Below are 19,160 nucleotides of genomic sequence, written 5' to 3' on the forward strand. Positions count from 1 at the left end.
AGCCACTAGGAGAGGTTAGCAATCCAGATTGTTCAAACTGGAAGCCTCACAGAATTTTGTGAAACCGACCTTGGTTTGAGGATTCAGGTTCAGAAGAGCTGTATTGAACTTGCCCCCCCCTCCCAAGTATTGTCTTTACTATCAAGATTAGGAAATTCCCTGAGTATCATAAATAATATCTAAGAACATTTCTAAACATGGAAGTGCCTTTTGGTATTCACCTCAGCTCTCTGAATCTCATGAGAATTAAGAGAACAACCAAAAAGCCAAAAGTATGTAGACCAGGGTTTAAAATGGTTGTGTTAATTTCAAGAGGTCCCTCATCCAATTCTACCTCCAGAATTCACTGTTACCTGGTTGTTTCAGTAAAGGTTCCTGCCTTTCCGATTTTTTTCCTCATGAAACATTTCTCTTCACTTACTTCTGGGGCAATAGCAAGGTTCTCCCATATCACAAGACATCATTTCCTGTTACACATATGACCCTCAAAATTGCTTATTTTACTTTTCTTCTCTAGAATACATGTAATCACATATCTTACTTTCATTTGGACTGGCTTTCTACTGCTCTTCACTGTCCAATATTTCTTTCAATCATTTATATTATTTTATTTGCGTGATTCCAATGTATGAGAAAGGATAGTTATTCAGACTTTCTACCTCAACACATCCAAGTCATACCAAGTCTAATAGAAGGTGACCTTAAAAGACTGGTTTATTTTTCAGATTCCAGAATTTAAAAGGAAAAAAAAAAAGTAAAATTCCCAGCTTATATTCCTTCATCAGATTAGAGAGGAAGACAGGAGATAACCGAGTTCCCAGCCATGTCAGGGAGGATATCTTTAGGAAATAAATGTTGGAATGTGAGAGGCCTCTTGCTATCACCTTTCTCTTTTCACCAGCATGATAGCCCTTTGGCTAGTAAAACTGAAATAAAGATGAAATCATTATTTTAAAAAATACAGTTGGTTAATGAATTCAAACAGCTGATTAATGACAAGTTCAGTTGAACTATTGCCCAGTGCATAAACAAAATAGGTGGCTATTTTGCAGAACTTTCCATTTTTCAGCTAGAACGATAGGTATCCTATAGAAACGCAAAACCAGAGCAGAATGAACTGATGATCACCTTTTTTGGCAATTTGACAGGTTTCACTCATTCCACTTAAATTCGCTTAAAGGATGTCAATATTTTCTGTATCTCAAATTATGTTTCTTCTGCCTACAACTTTACTTTCTCGGATTACACAGAATATTTCCTTAGTCTTTTATGTTATTAAATATAGTCTTTTCTCATCTGTCCTTCCATTTTATAGCTTTGTCTCTGTTTTACATTTTCAGAGTTTAGAAACACAACACAGAAAAGCCACAGAGCTTACCATTTCCACCAAGGATAAATACAAGAACATGCCCGCAGTAACTGTTAAGATCCAGTTTTGAACACACGGATCAGCTGATACTGAGAGACCAACGTAGAGTCCTACGAAGGCGGTGAGAGCACTTAGAAAATTCATAAGGATGGCAATCTTAATAGGAAGGCCAGAGCTTAAGAGCACGGCAAAGTCTCCTGAAATTTAACGGAAAATGAAAACATAATCATTGTGTAATTGATGATCCCTTTCCTGGAGTAATGTGCTATTAGGTTGCTTCAAACTTCAGCAACTGGGACCAATTTTGCAAGGGAAGTTGACCGACCGGTCGCTAAAACATTTCTCGTATCTCTCTAGGATTCTCAGTGTACCATTAGGAAGTTACATCTCAATAGCTGTCTTCCTTTTCCTAGTCCTGAAGCTAACATCTGCCAGGAGGACCGACATATTCTTTAGTTCCTGGCACCCTGTGACCCAGATAAATGCAGAATAAAGCACTTGCTGTTGCAGAGTTTTTAAATCTTTTTGCCTGGAAACTTGCCAGACAAAATCTCCTTACGTTGGCTTTTATTATTTACTTCTGCGAGAACTCCTGTGCACAGAGAACTACTTAATAGATTTTAAAATCAGCCCAAACTGACCTTATTCTCTCCACACCTTTCCTCCTAAGAAGAATGACCTTTTGATCAGAGAGGTATAACCGGTATAACCGGTCCTACGACAGGTCTTAAAACACATTCCCTGGCCTGTCACAGACTGTCACACTCCTCTGTGGTTTTATTATAATAGCTAAAGGCAAGGCCACAGTATGTAGCACCCAGACCAGGTACATTTTAATGGATTCAGGAAGATCCTTGGATGAACTGCTCTAAGAAGGATGGGTGATGAGTTGTTGACAGGATTTTAGGCAGTAGACACTGAACACTGGGGTTAGGGTGGCCCAAAGGGGAAGTGTAGACCTGGCAGTGGGGGGCCATGAGCCAGAGTGCCCAGAGCCCCCTCTTTAGGACGTGTGTGTGCCTGGAGCCAGCCCCCCCCACCCCCCCACCCCCGCTCTTTCTGGGTCTCTTTCGGAAATGTCTATTTTGCCTTCTCTTGTTTCCTGGGAGGCAGAATTTGAATTACAAGGGCTATTAAGATTATCCAGAAAAAGAGCCTTATGCGCATCTGCTAGCATTCGCCTGTCATTTCAATTTTATGCTTGGTCTTAGACATTTTATATAAATCAAGTTGATGAAACCATGGTTTGGCTTTAATTTAAATGTTATTTTATCTCATTGGCCTGTTTGCTGACATGATGGGGAAAGTTCCCCACTTAATGTTTTTCCCACATATAAGAAGCAGATTTTAAAGACTTTGCCGAAGTTCTTAAAATGAGGTTTCTCTAAATGACTTTCTCAGATTTGGAACTCTCCAGAATCCAAAACAAGTGACTTCTGGCCCTGGGGAAACATCATAAAGAGTGAATTTTATCCCAAGGTACAGAAGCTTCCCCCGACCAGTTGTTTTCTTCTTGCCATTTAAATAGATTATGAATGGAAAGTGTTCGTCTTTCAATTGTGTTGGAAAAAGACGCCTACAGACCATGGCTAGAAATACCCTCTAGCTTTCTCAACAGCCATGCTACCGTCTGACTTACCCATTTCGTGTGGAATTTCGTGACACAAGATAGCAAGTGTGGTGGTCGCTCCTGACTCAGATGAAGATGAGAAGGCCGCTCCTATCACCAGGCCATCCGCGAAATTATGCAGGCTGTCCCCAACCAGTATCATTATTGCTAACAGGCTAACGGTTTTGCCTAAAGAACCAAATAAAGTGAGAAGCGTGAACAGGGCCCTAGACACGTCACGGAACCCTTCACACACCACCAGCTCCCCCATTTTCTCTCGACATTCTTAACATCGCGTCAAATTAAGCAACCCTGCGTTGGATCAGCTTTTCAAATGAGTCAGGACTAGAGATGCAGATATGGTAATTGACACATTCGGCTGCACGATCATTGTTTTCCTACTGGATCTGACTCGTAACGAGATAAATTATGCATGACTTTCACTATTCTGTCACTTTGTTCAGCTATCCCAAAAGAAAAAATTAAAATAATGTTGTTATAACCTTCCAAAATACCTCCAGTGACCTCTGCACTGGCATTTTTTGTGAAGCACTTTAAAATAATTTAAGACCCTCCCCGTAGGATGTCGTTAAAATAGAGGCTGTTTTCCAACACTCTCTCCTCTGGGTCAGACTGTCCTTGGTGTTAGATGGCTGAGTTACACTTATGCCCATTTTTTGCTCATTGAGTTTCCCTTTCTGTTTGGCACTCATGGCCTTCCCCAGGTATCTTGTTCACACCCCAGGTGTGACCAGCATAAAACCACGGACAACTCTGCTGGCCCCCAAATCAGCTTTGGAACAATTAGTCAGTGTCCTTTTCTTTCCAAAAAATAACCTTCAGGACTAGAGCTGCCAGACATCGAACAAAATAAAGAGAAGCTCTTTTTTATGGGATTCTATTACATAATATACATTATCTGATTAGTCCAGAGTTACAGAAATAATTACTATCATATTTTCAATCATAATTGGGGCCAGAGTTTTAACGGACAGAATTTCTGCTTTTGAAAACCTAAAACTGTATCTTGGCATAACCTCCTCATGGAATTGGACAACTAATACATTCAAAAAGTACTCCTAGGATTACACGTATTTTCACAGTAAACCACCTAGTGATGCCATTTGATAAGAATAGCTATTCAAATCCATTTCTATTGTGTAAAACTTTATTAGTTACTGTTTAATTACTGTTTAATTAATGTACTGTTTGACCAGTGCAGGTAGTAGCTGTTGTTGCTGTTAGAAGTGAATCCAGGGGCACCTGGGTGGCTCAGTGGGTTAAGCCTCTGCCTTCATCTCAGGTCATGATCCCAGGGTCCTGGGATCGAGCCCCGCATTGGGCTTTCTGCTCAGCAGGGGGTCCTGCTCCCCACCCCCTCTCTCTGCCTGTGTCTCTGCCTACTTGTGATCTCTCCCTAATAAATAAATAAAATCTTAAAAAAAAAAGAACTGAACCCAGTATTCTAATAATTATACACTCAGTAAAACTAGAAAGAGGATACCTCCTGGTTTCTATTATGTGGTCAAAGACTATGGGGACACTGGGCTCTAATATGGTTTTCCACTTTGTCTGAACAATACAGTGCAACTCATTTCACCATAAACTAAGTACCCTCAGTTGAGTAAATGGCAGATAGAGCCCAGGCTATCAGCCAGGAGACAGATGTAGTAACCACTCTACAAAACATGTCCTAGGCATTTCGCTTCTGAAATTCGTTTATTTAGACCTATCCCTGTAGGATAACTTACATTCTTCTTGTGGTTTACTAATACATTTTATTCTTTATCAAAAATGAGAAAATTTCAGGTAATGGTCACATAAACACAGAATAAATATCAAATGATCAAATTCAGGGAGTTCTTATTGGCATGGCCCAGAAACTCTCGGAATCTAATAATCCTACCTGGTCACTTTGCCATTCCTGCCAATTTTTCAGAAATAAAGCTCTTCTTTGTGGAAATAAAACAATTTAAAATAATACGTTTGGCAACATTGCAGCATGCAAATACATTGTGATTTCCATGTACTTTAGGGTAGTTTTGATACAAGTAGCATATCTTCAAATGGAAAATTTTTACTCAATTTATACTCTGCTAAGAAACAGTATGGCTATTTTTGTTTTCTATTATTTTATTACCTCTAATTATGGGTTTCTAAATGTCAGATCACGGACATGTAACAAGCCCCAGGCAAATACATATTTGTAATAGAAACCCCATAAGCGCACTGTATATCGTGTTTAAGGTAATTTACACATGATTCAATGGAAGATAAGACCAGCATTTTCTGGTAATCTAATGTACTTACTACAGAATTATCAATAATATTTTATCTTTGTGTATGTACCTGGCAGTCATATTCATGTCCACATTTCTAACTTATCTGAGGTTTCACATGGTGAAACGGGGGCTGGACCTTGTATCATGTTACTTTTCGTTTATTTAAATCAGACTGTGGGTAGGATGTTCACATCCTGTCTTTTGAAACACAAGCCGAGTTCCACCAATGAGGTAATGTGAAACAAGTAATCAAATATTTGAAGCTAATTCAATAGGTCCCTGGCAAAAGGGCAGTTGAGTAATCAAATTTGGATTTGTTCACTGTGCCTTCTGTATGCCAAGCTTGATATCTGAGGTGGAAAGATAGGAGGCTTCCAAAATCCTTGAATAGGACCATCGCTAGTCCCTGATCTAGTATCTGCCAAAGCACTTCTACGGTGATGGGGTATATCCTTCTCCCCTCTTCCCTTCTTTCAAAAATGGTTGTGAAGAGATGCCCACTGCAGACCAACTAGGTGCCAGGCATTCTAGACTCTCTTCTGGAACTAAAGATTTAGAAGGAAAAATACTACTAGCCATGTCCTGAAAGCGGAATTAGACAGACTACATAATCACATATTTTGAATCAAATAAATAAATTACCAAGGTTAATAAATGTAACACATTTAAAATAGTGACCGTTACAAGCGTGTTTGATCCTTTAGCATCTATATCCCCAACCACATTGCAAACTAGGGATAAAGACCATTGTTTTTCTCTCCAGTGCATGCATTGGTGCCCCCAACACAGCACAGCTTCAAACATTTCTTGAATGAATGAAAGAATGTAAGCAGACACAGATGCATGAATGAATGAATGTATGAATGAATGACCATCATGAAATTGTTGGTCTATTAGCATTTGTAAGTTTCAGTACTGGAGCCTACTAGCTATGAAACACTGGGCAGTAACTTACCCTCTCAAACAGCTTGTTTCTACACTTATTTTACTGGGATAATAATTGTTCTTACTTTAGTCAGTCATAGGAGTATTAAATAAGATAATCCGTGACGTGTGGAGCACTGTGCCTGGCATATAATGTTAGCTAGTTCTATTACGAGGTAACTAATCTGTTATAGTAGAATCATGACAATTTAACATTAAAACACGAGAAGCTTGTGTCACAAAAGGATCCTATCCGTAAGAACCACTAGGCAGATTTGGAAACAACAGATGAAAACTGAAAGAGACCAAAAGAATTCAGAAAATTACAGAAACATAAGCCAAAAGGAATAAAGTGGTCTACAAAATTGGTACATTAAATTCAGAAATAGGGAAAAGCACAGAAAGAAAAAAGGTTGGTTGAGATTTGTATGAACAAGTGAGCTGTAGAGTAAGATCCAAATGATGAGTTATCTCTGATTTGACCTACACTGTTTCAGGGTCAACATCACACATGAGACAGACGTTTGTACCAAATTTCAGCAGACTGTGACAGAAGTCTCCAGGCTTCATAGAGAAAGAAGTAAAAGGCTCAATTATCATGTAAACACGAATTTTTTTAAAATTGATATTTAGTTGACACATATTACATTAGTTTCAGACGCAGAACATAGTGATTCTGCAAATCTATACTATACGCTGTGCTCAGGATTTTAAAGGAGACTTGATAACTACATATGGATTTACAGCAATTGTCATTCCCAGAAGATCAATTTTAAACAGTTTAGGAAAACATCATTTTTAAAGAATGGAGTACAGCTGATGTCAATGCTCAGTGCGTGTGAAAGACTGATAGGATTAAGTATTAAACATTTTCTCATAAAAACTGTAATAGTGAAATGCAAACCCAGGAAGAAATCTACATGATTTCCTCACATTATTTTCAAACAGACATAACCCCATTCTGTGGTACTTTCTATATTTAAAGTTTAACTGTTGAAAATTGGTACTCACATTTTCTGTTGGAGGCCGTCAGACTGCCTACAGGAATTTCAGCTGCCTGTGAATCTTCTGGGCCTTTCTATTTTAAATAAAAAAAATAATAATAATAATAACTGATGAAAGATTAGCACTGCTCATCATTTTGGTGTAAAACGGAAACACCTAGAGAGTTATGATGATTTTTAAACATTTGAATATTCTGGGATGTATCAGAACTTTGAAATTTCATAGGCAAGCGTAGATGGTAAAGACAAAGGGCTAGAAGCAAACTTTTTGTCCTGTGTACCTTTAGACAAAAATAGCTTTCTTACCTACATCAGACCCTTCCACACAGAGCGAGAGGCTACCGAGACAGCCTGTAATTCAGGCTCTTAAATTATGTAAGCCTTTATGAAATCCAAAAGCTGTAGAGAAAAGAAAACGATTCTTGATTCTTGACCTAGTTTGACACTTCTGTATGGTGGACTGTGGGTCTAGGATTCCTTTTCTGATCTTAAAGCACATTTGTGTATTGTGGATAGGGAACAAAGCTATGCAATGCCTCCCGTTATTCCTGAAAACATAATACTCTGTTCCGGGGGTTTTGCCCAAGAGTAGAGGAATCTCGCTGATGAAGAAAGTACAACAGACTTACAAAAGAAAGAGATTTTACTTTTTTAAAAAATTCTTTCATAGGACAGAAAACTAAGATTTTGAAACTGACTTCTGTGTTAAGATGACCTGACTTCATTTCAGAGATTGACTCATGGATCAATTTCGGCCAAGTCATTTCCCTTCCCAGGGCCTTGAATTTCTCATTCTATGATGTGAAAGAATATTTTTCGTAATATTTCTCATAGTATTTTTCTTAAGCTCATGTTACACCCCTTTTGCATTTACGAAAAACCTACACTAGGACCTGTTTTCACGAACTGACAGAAATCAGAAGGGGATTTTTTGCTTTTACAGAGAAAAGTCAAAAGCACCAATGGCCTTCGGCATCCGTTTCGTGGCAAAGCGAAAGCGGCAGCACGCACCCCAGCCTTGAGCGGCGCCACCAAGCGCTTTTCCTGGGAACTGCACTCAGTCTCTCAGCATCAAGCTACCAGACCTTTGACCTGTATCTGTAAAAGAGTTAAGTGATTTAACTCGATTTATTGTGCACACCTGTTAGCAAAATGAGTCCTAAGGTGTCAAAAGGTCCCAATAGAGGTTGTTATTTTTTGTGTCTGGAAATGCTCACACATTCTTCCATGTAAATTAATGATAATTGCTTCTTTATACCATTTTGACTTACAAAAGTTTTCATAGGAATGTTCTTTTTTTTTTGGATAGTGAGGGAAACCTGCATCTGCCTATTGACCACGTCCTTTCAAAGGCACCTGGCTGGTTTAATTAGAAGAGTATGCGACTCTCCATCTTGGGGTCGTGAATTCATGCCCCATGTTGAGTGTAGAGATTACCTAAATAAACTTCCAAAAAACTTTCAGACAAATTTAATGTAAGGCATAAGCATCTTTTTGAAAAATGTGAAACAGAGAATGTAAACTTGTATGTCACATATTAGAACAGTAGCAGCTACTCAAAAGATGCAGTAATGGGCTATTTTTGGGTAAGTGGCTGAGAAGTAAGGTAGGACCCAAAGGACATAGGGTAAGAGTGAACAAGAAAACAATATGATTTTTTTAACATTGTATCGAAAGCTAGATTAAAATTAAAAAGTTCTATAGTTCTACTAAAAGACAGGAGTTCAAATATTTATTCTAGAATTTTTTTCCCCCCAAAAGCCATATACTGTGTAAAGGAATTTAGAGGCAAGCATCCAGGACTCCTTGGTTGGTGAGAATTATGAGCTCCCCTCCTTCCTGAAAAACTGGGAAATTGAACCAAACAATCCTAAAAGCTCATACTATTTTTATTCACTTAAGGGCGATCCTGCAGCTAAAATAACAAAAGGAATATCTTCTTAGTGAGCAAGCTTATTTAAAGAGTTTAAAACTCACTAAGTTAGCATCAGAGATTTGCTCAAATGCATCTTGGAATTCTGAAACCCTTCACTGAAACAGAAGGAATAAAGTCAGCCTGAAAGTGATTTTAAAACTAACCTCAGCCTGAAATTACCTTCTCCCAAGCCACCTGTGACATATCTACACAATAAACATAATAAGGCTTTTAAAAATTGCTTGTTTAAGGGGATGGTTTCGTTCATCTTTGAGTTAGCTTTAGATTCGTAATCTCCCCGGCAGGCTTTCCTTTGCTGTAGCAATGTCTCAGGTTCGGCACCCTTATCTCTAGGTTAGGAATCTATCCTTGAACTATAAACACTTCCCCCAAGGCCATGGTCATATTTTTTCCTGTCCCTTTTCTTGTTACTTTAAGAATGAGAGTGGGAACATTGTTTTAAACCCAATTGGAGGTTGTATTTTGAAGTTTCTCCTGGAATATTTATCCTGGAAAACTCAATGTAACAGAAACCACTTACTATAAAACATCTTCGGGGACAGAATTCGTTCTTCACTGCAATATAAAATGATCACCCCACTCTTAGATGCTCTAATTCCTTGTTCAACATTTATTTGGCCCCATCTAGTCATGGATAAGGATGACTCAGGATGGAAAACCTTAAGGTCAACTTGTTTATGAAAACTTGTAAACAAAATGATTGTGATACATATTATGTCCATCTGATCGTATGTGTTTCAGAGTGGTATATATAGCAAGGATTTGAATTTGTGGAAAGGCTTTTTCCTCTTTAAAACAGCTTTTAGGTGCTTAGCAAAGTTTTCCAAGCTACATATCATGGTTAAGAAAGGCAAATCAGGAGTGAATTTGATTAATTATCCTACTGATTTTTGGCTGTTCATCAAAGAATAGAGGAAAGAAGGTAACTCAGATCAGTAACCTACCAACTGGATAGTTGAAGCAGATTTGCCTCTGCCTGACTGGTCACTTAATTCAGAGTTGAGTGAAAGATGGTGGGAATGTCCCACATGCCCATTAACCAACGACACGCCCTGCTGGATGAGGATGGTTTAAAATTAGTGCTGAAGCCAGAAGAACACAGGTCAGCCTCTGTCAGTTTCATGGTTCTATTTAATACTGCGCTTATCGGCCAAAGTGGTAGGTGGCGCGCGCGCGGAACAGGCACCTGGGTGGCTCCATGGGTTAAAGCCTCTGCCTTGGACTCAGGTCATGATTTCAGGGTCCTGGGATCAAGCCCCACATCGGGCTCTCTGCTCTGCAGGGAGCCTGCTTCCTCCACTCTCTGCCTGCCTCTCTGCCTACTTGTGATCTCTGTCTGTCTGTCAAATAAATAAAAAAAATCTTAAAAAAAAAAAAAGCACTAAGAGAATTTCATCCTGAAAAATACTTGCTAAAATGTCTCATCTTGGAGAAGCACAGGACTGCTCTGAAACATCATTCATATTCCAAATGCCTTAAGAATGAAACTTTAAATGTCTAGTTATGATATTAAAATTGAGTGGTGGTAATTTTTATATTGTCTTTTGAATTTACCCCAAAATCATATTTACTACAAAATTAAATTTTGCTTTCTTTCTGATGGGGATACCAAATGATGATAACTGAAACTATATTACACCGTAACTATGAAATTAATATCTTCAGAAATGTATTCATCCACTAAAGCACTGTTATCTTCTGAAACATTTGCATTCATCTTTATTTTACTCAATATAGTGAATCTTGAAATTCTGTTCTTTTTTTTAAAAAAATATTTTATTTATTTATTTGACAGACAAAGATCACAAGTAGGCAGAGGGGCGGCAGGGTCAGTGGGGAGCAGGCTCCCCACCGAGCAGAGAGCCCGATGTGGGACTCCATCCCAGGACCCTGGGATCATGACCTGAGCCGAAGGCAGAGGCTTTAACTCACTGAGCCACCCAGGTGCCTTGAAATTCTGTTCTTAAAACTCATTTTAAGTTCCCTGGTAGGTCTAAGGACAATCTGAATAAGTTCTAGACATTTTTGGATGGCCAGAGTTTATTGCACTCATTTCTATCCTGGTTAAATTTCTAATCATTACACACAGGTTAATATGTTGACTTTGTCATTTAATTTTCCCAAGCTGACAATGCTAATCTGTTGTGGACAAAGAGGATCTATTATTGTCTTTTGTGCTTATTGAGATGAGAATCCCTTCTGTGGAGGTAAAGTTGTTGAACATACAAGGGTCGGGACTGTGATCAAAGCTAGTATTCCTAATTTCTGAATTATTATAGCATCTTCGCTTGGGCTCCAGGACAAAGAAAAACCCTGCTTCATTAAAAAAAAAATACCATTTCAACAGTATTTTATTTACGGTGATAATTTCAAATAAAAAAGCTGAAAGAACCGTAACTCACTCGCAAGATCCTTAACATCAGACTGTAAGCGTGTTACCATCCATCATCTCTCTGTTCACCCATAAAACCATCTTATTTTTTGATGCACAGAATCTGAATCTCAGATAAATGTAGGGATAATAATAAACAAGTGTTTGATATTTTAAAAGACTGAAGAGACGTTATAAATTATGTGAACAAGGAGAAGGCCAGAAAATAAGTGGAAAACCACATAGGACAATAGAGGCCCAGGACCTTGTAAAGAGAATTTGCTTTATTTTAGTCTCCTAGAGCTGTTTGCACACATTTACCTTTTTAACCATCACACCAGTTAATCTATTGGCTGATGGGATAATGTGTAAGAGCAAAACGAATCCATTAAAAAACCATACTGCATTTTGTGTTTCATCACAGATGCAGAAACTGATCAAATACAGACACAATGGATGCAATTATTCAGCTGAAAAAAAAAAAAAAAAGGATGATCTGCCACAAATCCCATTTCTGAGCTTCTTGTTGTTATAATTTTAAATGCTTTTAAAGGATAGAAAATGATGGGTAATTTTGTGAATTTTCTAAGTTTTTGTCTGCATGTTTATTTGTTTTGGGTTAGGAAAGACATCCAAATGCTGATTAGCAGCTAGGCCTTTGGGTCCCTTCATTCCCAGACATGAAATAGTCTCCTGTTTCTGAACTAGCTACAAAGGTCAAATAGCGGGTTTTAACAAGTACCTTAACAGGCCAGCAGTGGATGTTTAAAAATATTAATAACCATAATTACAGGAAAGCTGCCAGTCAGAATAATCTGTGAATTGTGGAAATTAGAGCCCCGACCCTTACCTAGAGAACCTCATGAAGATGTCAATTACATTTCAATAAGGACTTTTGAAATAAACGATGAGTATTATGAAGCTCTAAAGCAAAAGATAAATAAAATTTAAAATATACCTCGGTATTTGGTGATATCAGAAGAATGAAACATTTTTCTATCAAGAAAAATCCATAAATGCCTCCAATTAATCCTAACAGTTTCCAAAGATGCCCTTTGCTTTCATGGAAATGTCCAAGCTCTGAGCCTTCCTGCTTATGTAAACCAAGAACCTTTATTAAAAAAAGGGGGTGGGGGGGAGACACAAAGAAATAACTTTTGATGACTTAAATATTACTTAATAGGTCCAGTATTAAATATATTCACCTTTCCTTCTGGGGAACCCCATGAAACTGCTGGAATCATTCAAAGCCCAGTCTGTTCTTGGCTGTATGCGTACGTCCACTATCTGATTTATTCAGGGTCAAACAACATGTGTACAAGAGAAAAGAAGGGAGAACCAAAATTTCATATATTCCCAGTCCCCTCTCCCAGAGTTCAATCCATATCTATTTGCCCAGCAAGTCTTTATAACAGATTGATGTATTTTATATCCCAAAGAAAGAGAAAGATATATTTCATCCAAGGTTTATTCCCCCATGCCCACTGCAATTAAAGAAAATCTAAGAAATATTCAGATAAATGAGAAATCTGCCTGAGTGGCTTCTTCCACGAAGTGTACCCTATATACCCGGCAATACTGTCAGCTTTCTGGGAAACAAAAGGATACAAGAAACACATTGGGAATTTTCTTCTAGTTGACTCATCCCATTGGTTGACCTCATGATTTCTTGTGAGTTGGTAAATCAGTATGTATCATATTCCCTCCCAAGGAGAAGGCAGTTTGGGAAACAGCTCAGTGTTTTCTACATTTGGGATGTTACTGACCACCAAAGTAAGAAAAGGAAAAAGAAATTCCATGCACACATACTGTACATATATGTGTTCATACATACTTGTGCATGTGTAGGTGTGTACGCACATATGCATAGGAGTACATGTGTAAGCGTGCATATGTATCCGAGTATATACACTGAGTTTATGAACATAACTAGAAACCAGTATATGTTATTCAACCTTTCCCTCTGGTAAAGATATTAAAGGATACTCATCTCATATTGATGATGATGTTATTTCCTAAAATAATGGACATGGCAAGGTTACAGAACAAAACAGAAGAAAACCCCACAAGCTCAGAATAAAATATAGACCTTTAAGTTGAATGCATTTTGCTAGCTGAGAAGAGGAAATCATAACAGTAGTGTGTTTTTCTTGTTTCTGTGCGGCCACTGATTTTTCTAGCTTCCCAAACACTTGTACTGCATCTTCTCCTTCCGATCCTCAGTAACCTTTATCCATGGGTCTTCTCTCAAATAAAACAGTTGCCTTCCAATCTTCAGGGGACCTAGCTGATCTTTTAAGCTCTTCTCTGGAACATGTCTCTGCAGTACGAGCTGACACACTGCCCCCCAATCTGCCTAAGTCCACGTCTGCTGTCAGGAGCCCCATCCCCCTTTGGGGGAGGGACAGGAAGCTTTTGCTGTTTTTGCAGAATCCTGGGCAGTAAGTAGCTCTGCAATGACTAAAGGGACCTAGGAAAAGGCCTCGGCCACTGCCTCCAGCCAATAAGCCCTGAAATATTTCCAGAAAATTAGATTACAAGGGAAATTAAAACAAATAATGGTTTTGTTTCATTTTCCAAGGCTCACTTTGTGATTTTTCAGAACATCTAATCATTTTTGAGCCTCTGAGCAATAAGAGTGACCCTGTAGGAAATTGCCAGAGGCCTGTGGAAATTTTTAACATCTCCGGCTTTGCAAGAGGGGGGCTCATTTGCCCATCATTATCCATCCCAAGAGATTTCAGAGGGAAGAAATAACCTCATCTTGAGCCCCTTCTGCCTTAACTCTTGCATCTCGGGTCTTTGCCCTGTCATTTATGAACAAATAAAGAGCCTCAGAAGAATTCAGCAAAGAGCCAGCTTCTTGGTACTTATATTTTGCTTAAGGAAAATATAAATATTATTAGGCAAAAAAAAAATTCATTGTGATGGTTCAAATGAAGACAGCTTATTGATGGTGCAACAAATGCAGGCAGTAAGGGGAGGAACAAGGGATAATGAAGTGTCCCGGAGCAACCCCGGGAATCCATTCTCACTCCTAGAGCAGAAAGGGCGAAGGTTGGAACTCATGTTTCTGCAGCTCAGGGGGAGGTGGGGTTGGGGGGAAGCGAGGCGTCCCACGGGAGCTGGAGTATGGTAGGTAATCTGCTGCTTCTAGAGCAAGTGCAGAGCCAGGAGGCATGGGGAAGAAGTACCCCTGCCACTCTCTCCTCCTGCCCTGGCGTTTCTGCTGCGCCTCCCATTGGCTGAATCCAAACAACAGTTCACCCTGCAAGGAAGCGGAGGAGCACAATCTTCTGGGGCAGGAAAAGAGCAGCAGAGAAGGCAGAGAAAGGATCTGATGTGTTAGGGACAACTGGAGAAAAGTCAGCACAAACCTCTTACAGCCCATTCATTTTTATTTAACAGATAATTAGTGGATACTTCCTGAATGTCTCTTAAGACGAATCTGCCTCCGATGACTTTTTTTGGCTTATTTCAAAAATAAGAGTAACTAGTGGCGGGTCTAAGGATTGGTTCTCTCTTCTCCCCTATAAGTGCTTTGGGGTAATGATACTTACTCCCGAGGAAGACACTGGCCAAGTCCCTGTGAAATTTTGCATCGACACCGCCAGTGACTCAATGGAAATGGAAATTAGCAACGCTCCATGGAGAATGGAAAAGAGTTACCTGAGGGATGAGATGGAGCAGAGCATCCCCAGAAAGTGTCCCGACGGCCAGACCCACAAACAGCTGTAAAATCAGCCTGTAGTTCTCCTCACAGCTGTGGAACAGAATCAGCGTCGTCCCGAGCATGGAACCCAGCGTGAGCAAGGCCACGGCCGCTGTGCTGTAGCCATATTCTAAGCCAAACAGAGAGTACAAAAGGGTCAGTGTTCATCACTCATAGTGATGCCCCAACCCGCAAAATTCCAGAAAAACCCATCTTACAATACAGCAGGTAGAGATATGGAATTGTTATATGAACATTCTAGTGTGTAAAAGGTCTTCATCTTTAAGGAAAAGGATGAAAAGACTTATACCATTAACCTTGTTGCTTTGAAGTGACCCCAACTACCCCTTACTAAAATCACTACAGGACCTAGCTTACCTCCCGCCACCAAAGAAATGAACTTCTCTCACTTATTTAAACCACAACATCGGCTGCCATCCACTGGTCGTGATTTCCTTCCAATCCCATTTAAAGCTTCTGAAGTCAAGGAAGCAGAGTTATAGAGGGAGCACACAGTTCAATGTGTGGCCTTCAAATGTGTGTCTTCAATAGGGGCCATTGAAAACCTAGATTTCTGTACAAGGTGAGTACTTTCTTCCCAAAGTTCTCAAAATTATTTATAATGTCCAAAGTGCTTATTATTCTCAGGGTCTAAAATGAGTGCTTGCATTAGTAAGAACTGATCAATGAATGTGTAATGGTTGGGAGAAAAATTTGGACAGCCTACATTTTAAATTACTGCAATCATTTTTTATAACCTCTAAATTTATCAAAAAATAGGTTTCTAAAGTTTCAAAAAATATTCAGGAAGTACAATTTTTAAGATTATTCAAACAGAAGGAAATATGCATGAGGGGAAAAGAAACAAAGAAGAAAAGATAAAAAGATGAAAAGAGGGAAAAATGGCTTTCAGTGTCAAGCCCAGTTGACCCCTGAACAATGTCAAGTTAGAAAAGAGAAAATGTCATTAAGAAAATAATGGGAGGGCCACTTGGCTGGCTCGGTTGGTTGAACGACTCTTGATTCTAGGGTCATGAGTTCAAGCCCCATGCTGGGCATGGAGAGTATTTAAAAATTAAAAACAAAAAGGAAAATAGAATCATAAGAGAAAATACATTTACAGTACAGTATTGTATATGTATTAAAAAATCTGCATATAAGTGGATTTGTGCCATTTAAACCTGTGTTGTTCAAGGGCCAACTGTATAAATGATTTGGGGATAAAGAGTTTTCCAGGCCACCGTTTTCCTTGGTGGCAAATATTCAGAGCAAATACTCTGTCTTCTACTTATTTAGAAATTACTAATAAGCCACGGCAAATTGTAAACAATGAAGGAAGGTAATTATAAAATTAAACCATCATTTCCTTTAGTGACTATGGATAAGAAGTTAAATAATTCAGTTATCATATTAATTAAAACCCATTGTAGATTTTAAGAAACTGCCGCCTTAAAATTTGTTAAGATAGAAAATATTCTGGTCTTCTACTTTACTGTACTTGTCATTCTTGTACAAGCTGGTAACATGATAATAGTCTTTGTTTTTAAGAGGACTTTTATTGAATTATAAGTTCTAAATCATACAGGAGTCTAATATTAAAAGTGTTGTCAGTGTACTCAAAAGAAGCAAAAAACTTCCAAATTTTAATTTTCCCCCTCTTACCACCACCCTTCACTTCTAGGGAACCTCTATAAGACAGTTGTTGTTCAGTGGATACAGAGTTACAGTTTCGCAAGATGAGAAAGTTCTAGAAATTTATTGCACAATAATGTGAAAATACTGCCTGCTGAGCTATACATTTAAGAATGATTGAATTTCATCTCAAATTTCAGGGGTTTTTTTAAGGTTATTTTTTAAATTTATTTTTTATTTATTTTCAGCCCAACAGTATTCATTATTTTTGCACCACACCCAGTGCTCCATGCAATCTGTGCCCTCTATAATGCCCACCACCTGGTACCCCAACTTCTCACCCCCCCGCCCTTTCAAAACCCTCAGATTGTTTTTCAGAGTCCATAGTCTCTCATGATTCACCTCCCCTTCCAATTTACCCCAACTCCCTTCTCCTCTCCATCTCCCCATATCCTCCATGCTATTTGTTGTGCTCCACAAATAAGTGAAACCATATGATAATTGACTCTCTCTGCTTGACTTATTTCACTCAGCATAATCTCTTCCAGTCCTGTCCATGTTGCTACAAAAGTTGGGTATTCGTCCTTTCTGATGGAGGCATAATACTCCATAGTGTATACGGACCACATCTTCCTTATCCATTTGTCCGTTGAAGGGCATCTTGTTCTTTCTACAGTTTGGTGACCATTGCTGCTATAAACAGTGGGGTACAGATGGCCCTTCTTTTCACCACATCTGTATCTTTGGGGTAAATACCCAGAAGTGCAATTGCAGGGTCATAGGGAAGTTCTATTTTTAATTTCTTGAGGAATCTCCACACTGTTCTCCAAAGAGGCAAATTTCAGTTTTTTACCACAATTAAAAATTTTTTTTAAATGATGAAAATGGTTTGGATCAGTCATACACTCAGAGGTTTTATTTTGTTCTGACTTAACAAAAATACCTATGTTATAAAAACATCCCTGGAGATACATAACCAAGATTCATATCTCACTCTTCCACAAATAGACCTTATGTGGGAATGTCATTCTTCCCATTGAATATATAATTAAAGACATTCAAAGGATGTCTAATAAAGTTCAAAGTTGCCACATTTTTATGATGGCTACAAAAGATCAGCAAATGTTGAGCATTCACAAGGATAAATTAGGATGTGGCATTTCCCAGGTAAAGGGCAAAGTTCCCAGTCCTTTGATTCTTCTATTCCTCTCCCCTTTGTCTTGAGGACAACTACAATGGGGTCTGGGAGGAGAAAGGATCCTTTCTAACTTGAGAGCTTAGAAATCTGTTTTGGTCTTCTGTGAATCAGATTTCACCTGCTCTCATGAGGCAAAGACAGCCTGAAAACCCTAACATCTGTCATTTGTGGCCATGGGACTCTGCTAATCACCCCAGGTCCTCACAGAGATATCATGGCTATCTTGACTGGAGTCAGGCAGCCTGCAGACAGGTTCTATAGAAATGTTTCCCAACATTACAATAGAACTTGACCTAATCATTAAATTCCTAGCCATTCTTGAGCAGCTCCCTTGAATAGGTCTGAAACCCGATTTAGGGGGGGCTGTAACACACTTTCCTGGAACCCCACATGCAGATGGTGCTTAGGGGTCAGATTCCAGCACAACAAACCCTGTTCTTCTTAATATTCCCCCCTGCCTCTGTCTTCAGCCCATATTTTCTGTCATTTACCTTTCCCTTAAGTTACATAATGCAACAGTTCAAGTTGAACACAGTAATGCTTTTCTGGGTTCTATAGTCAGTGTGATTTCTCTGAATTGTTCTCAGGAGGACCATACCGCAGAAGGGTCTAGGTGTTCGTTAGAAAGAAATATTTCTCACAGATCTTCAGTTCACAAAGCTATTTCACAGTGGTCCCTATGCAGCAGATAAGGTGACCGGGGGTGGGCATGTAAATATGCTCATGGAGGCTCCTAGATCTCCATGGTCTATCCCCCCTCTCCATTTCCGAGCTAACACTGACCAGCAGGTGCTGAATTATTTTGTTGTTCAGCTTTATTTCGCTTTTTTTCCTTTTGGTGAATGTGGAATCTTAGATATTTAGGTCTGGCAGGTTTTTGTTCACATAAAATCTTCCAAAGAGCCACTTGAAGGTGCGAAATTCACACTGTGTTAGAAGTGTGTAGCTGGGGACGCCTGGGTGGCTCAGTGGGTTAAAGCCTCTGCCTTCAGCTCAGGTCATGATCTCAGGGTCCTGGGATTGAGCCCCACATCGGGCTCTCTGCTCAGCGGGGAGCCTGCTTCCTCCTCTCTCTCTCTATCTGCCTGCCTCTCTGCCTACTTGTGATCTCTGTCAAATAAAT

At 39.1% G+C, this 19,160-nt stretch overlaps 1 protein-coding gene across 4 annotated transcripts in view; it reads right to left on the minus strand.

Moving 5' to 3' along the window:
• SLC39A12 (solute carrier family 39 member 12) overlaps window positions 1-19,160 on the minus strand; it is an 80,275-nt gene that overhangs the window by 24,312 nt on the left and 36,803 nt on the right. For 2 of the 4 annotated variants that reach the window (XM_004757582.3, XM_045085021.1), the window contains 5 exons: window positions 15,165-15,337; window positions 12,454-12,606; window positions 7,196-7,262; window positions 3,009-3,167; window positions 1,379-1,566 (listed from right to left, as the gene is read on the minus strand). In XM_004757582.3, the coding sequence (XP_004757639.1) occupies window positions 1,379-1,566; window positions 3,009-3,167; window positions 7,196-7,262; window positions 12,454-12,606; window positions 15,165-15,337 (740 nt within the window). Of the gene's footprint in view, window positions 1-1,378; window positions 1,567-3,008; window positions 3,168-7,195; window positions 7,263-10,068; window positions 10,180-12,453; window positions 12,607-15,164; window positions 15,338-19,160 lie in introns of all 4 variants that reach the window. The other 2 variants (XM_004757581.3, XM_004757583.3) reach the window with 2 other exon arrangements.

This window comes from Mustela putorius, unplaced genomic scaffold (assembly GCF_011764305.1).
Source record: "Mustela putorius furo isolate JIRA1106 unplaced genomic scaffold, ASM1176430v1.1 tig00000827_pilon_pilon_pilon, whole genome shotgun sequence".
NCBI lineage: Eukaryota > Metazoa > Chordata > Mammalia > Carnivora > Mustelidae > Mustela > Mustela putorius.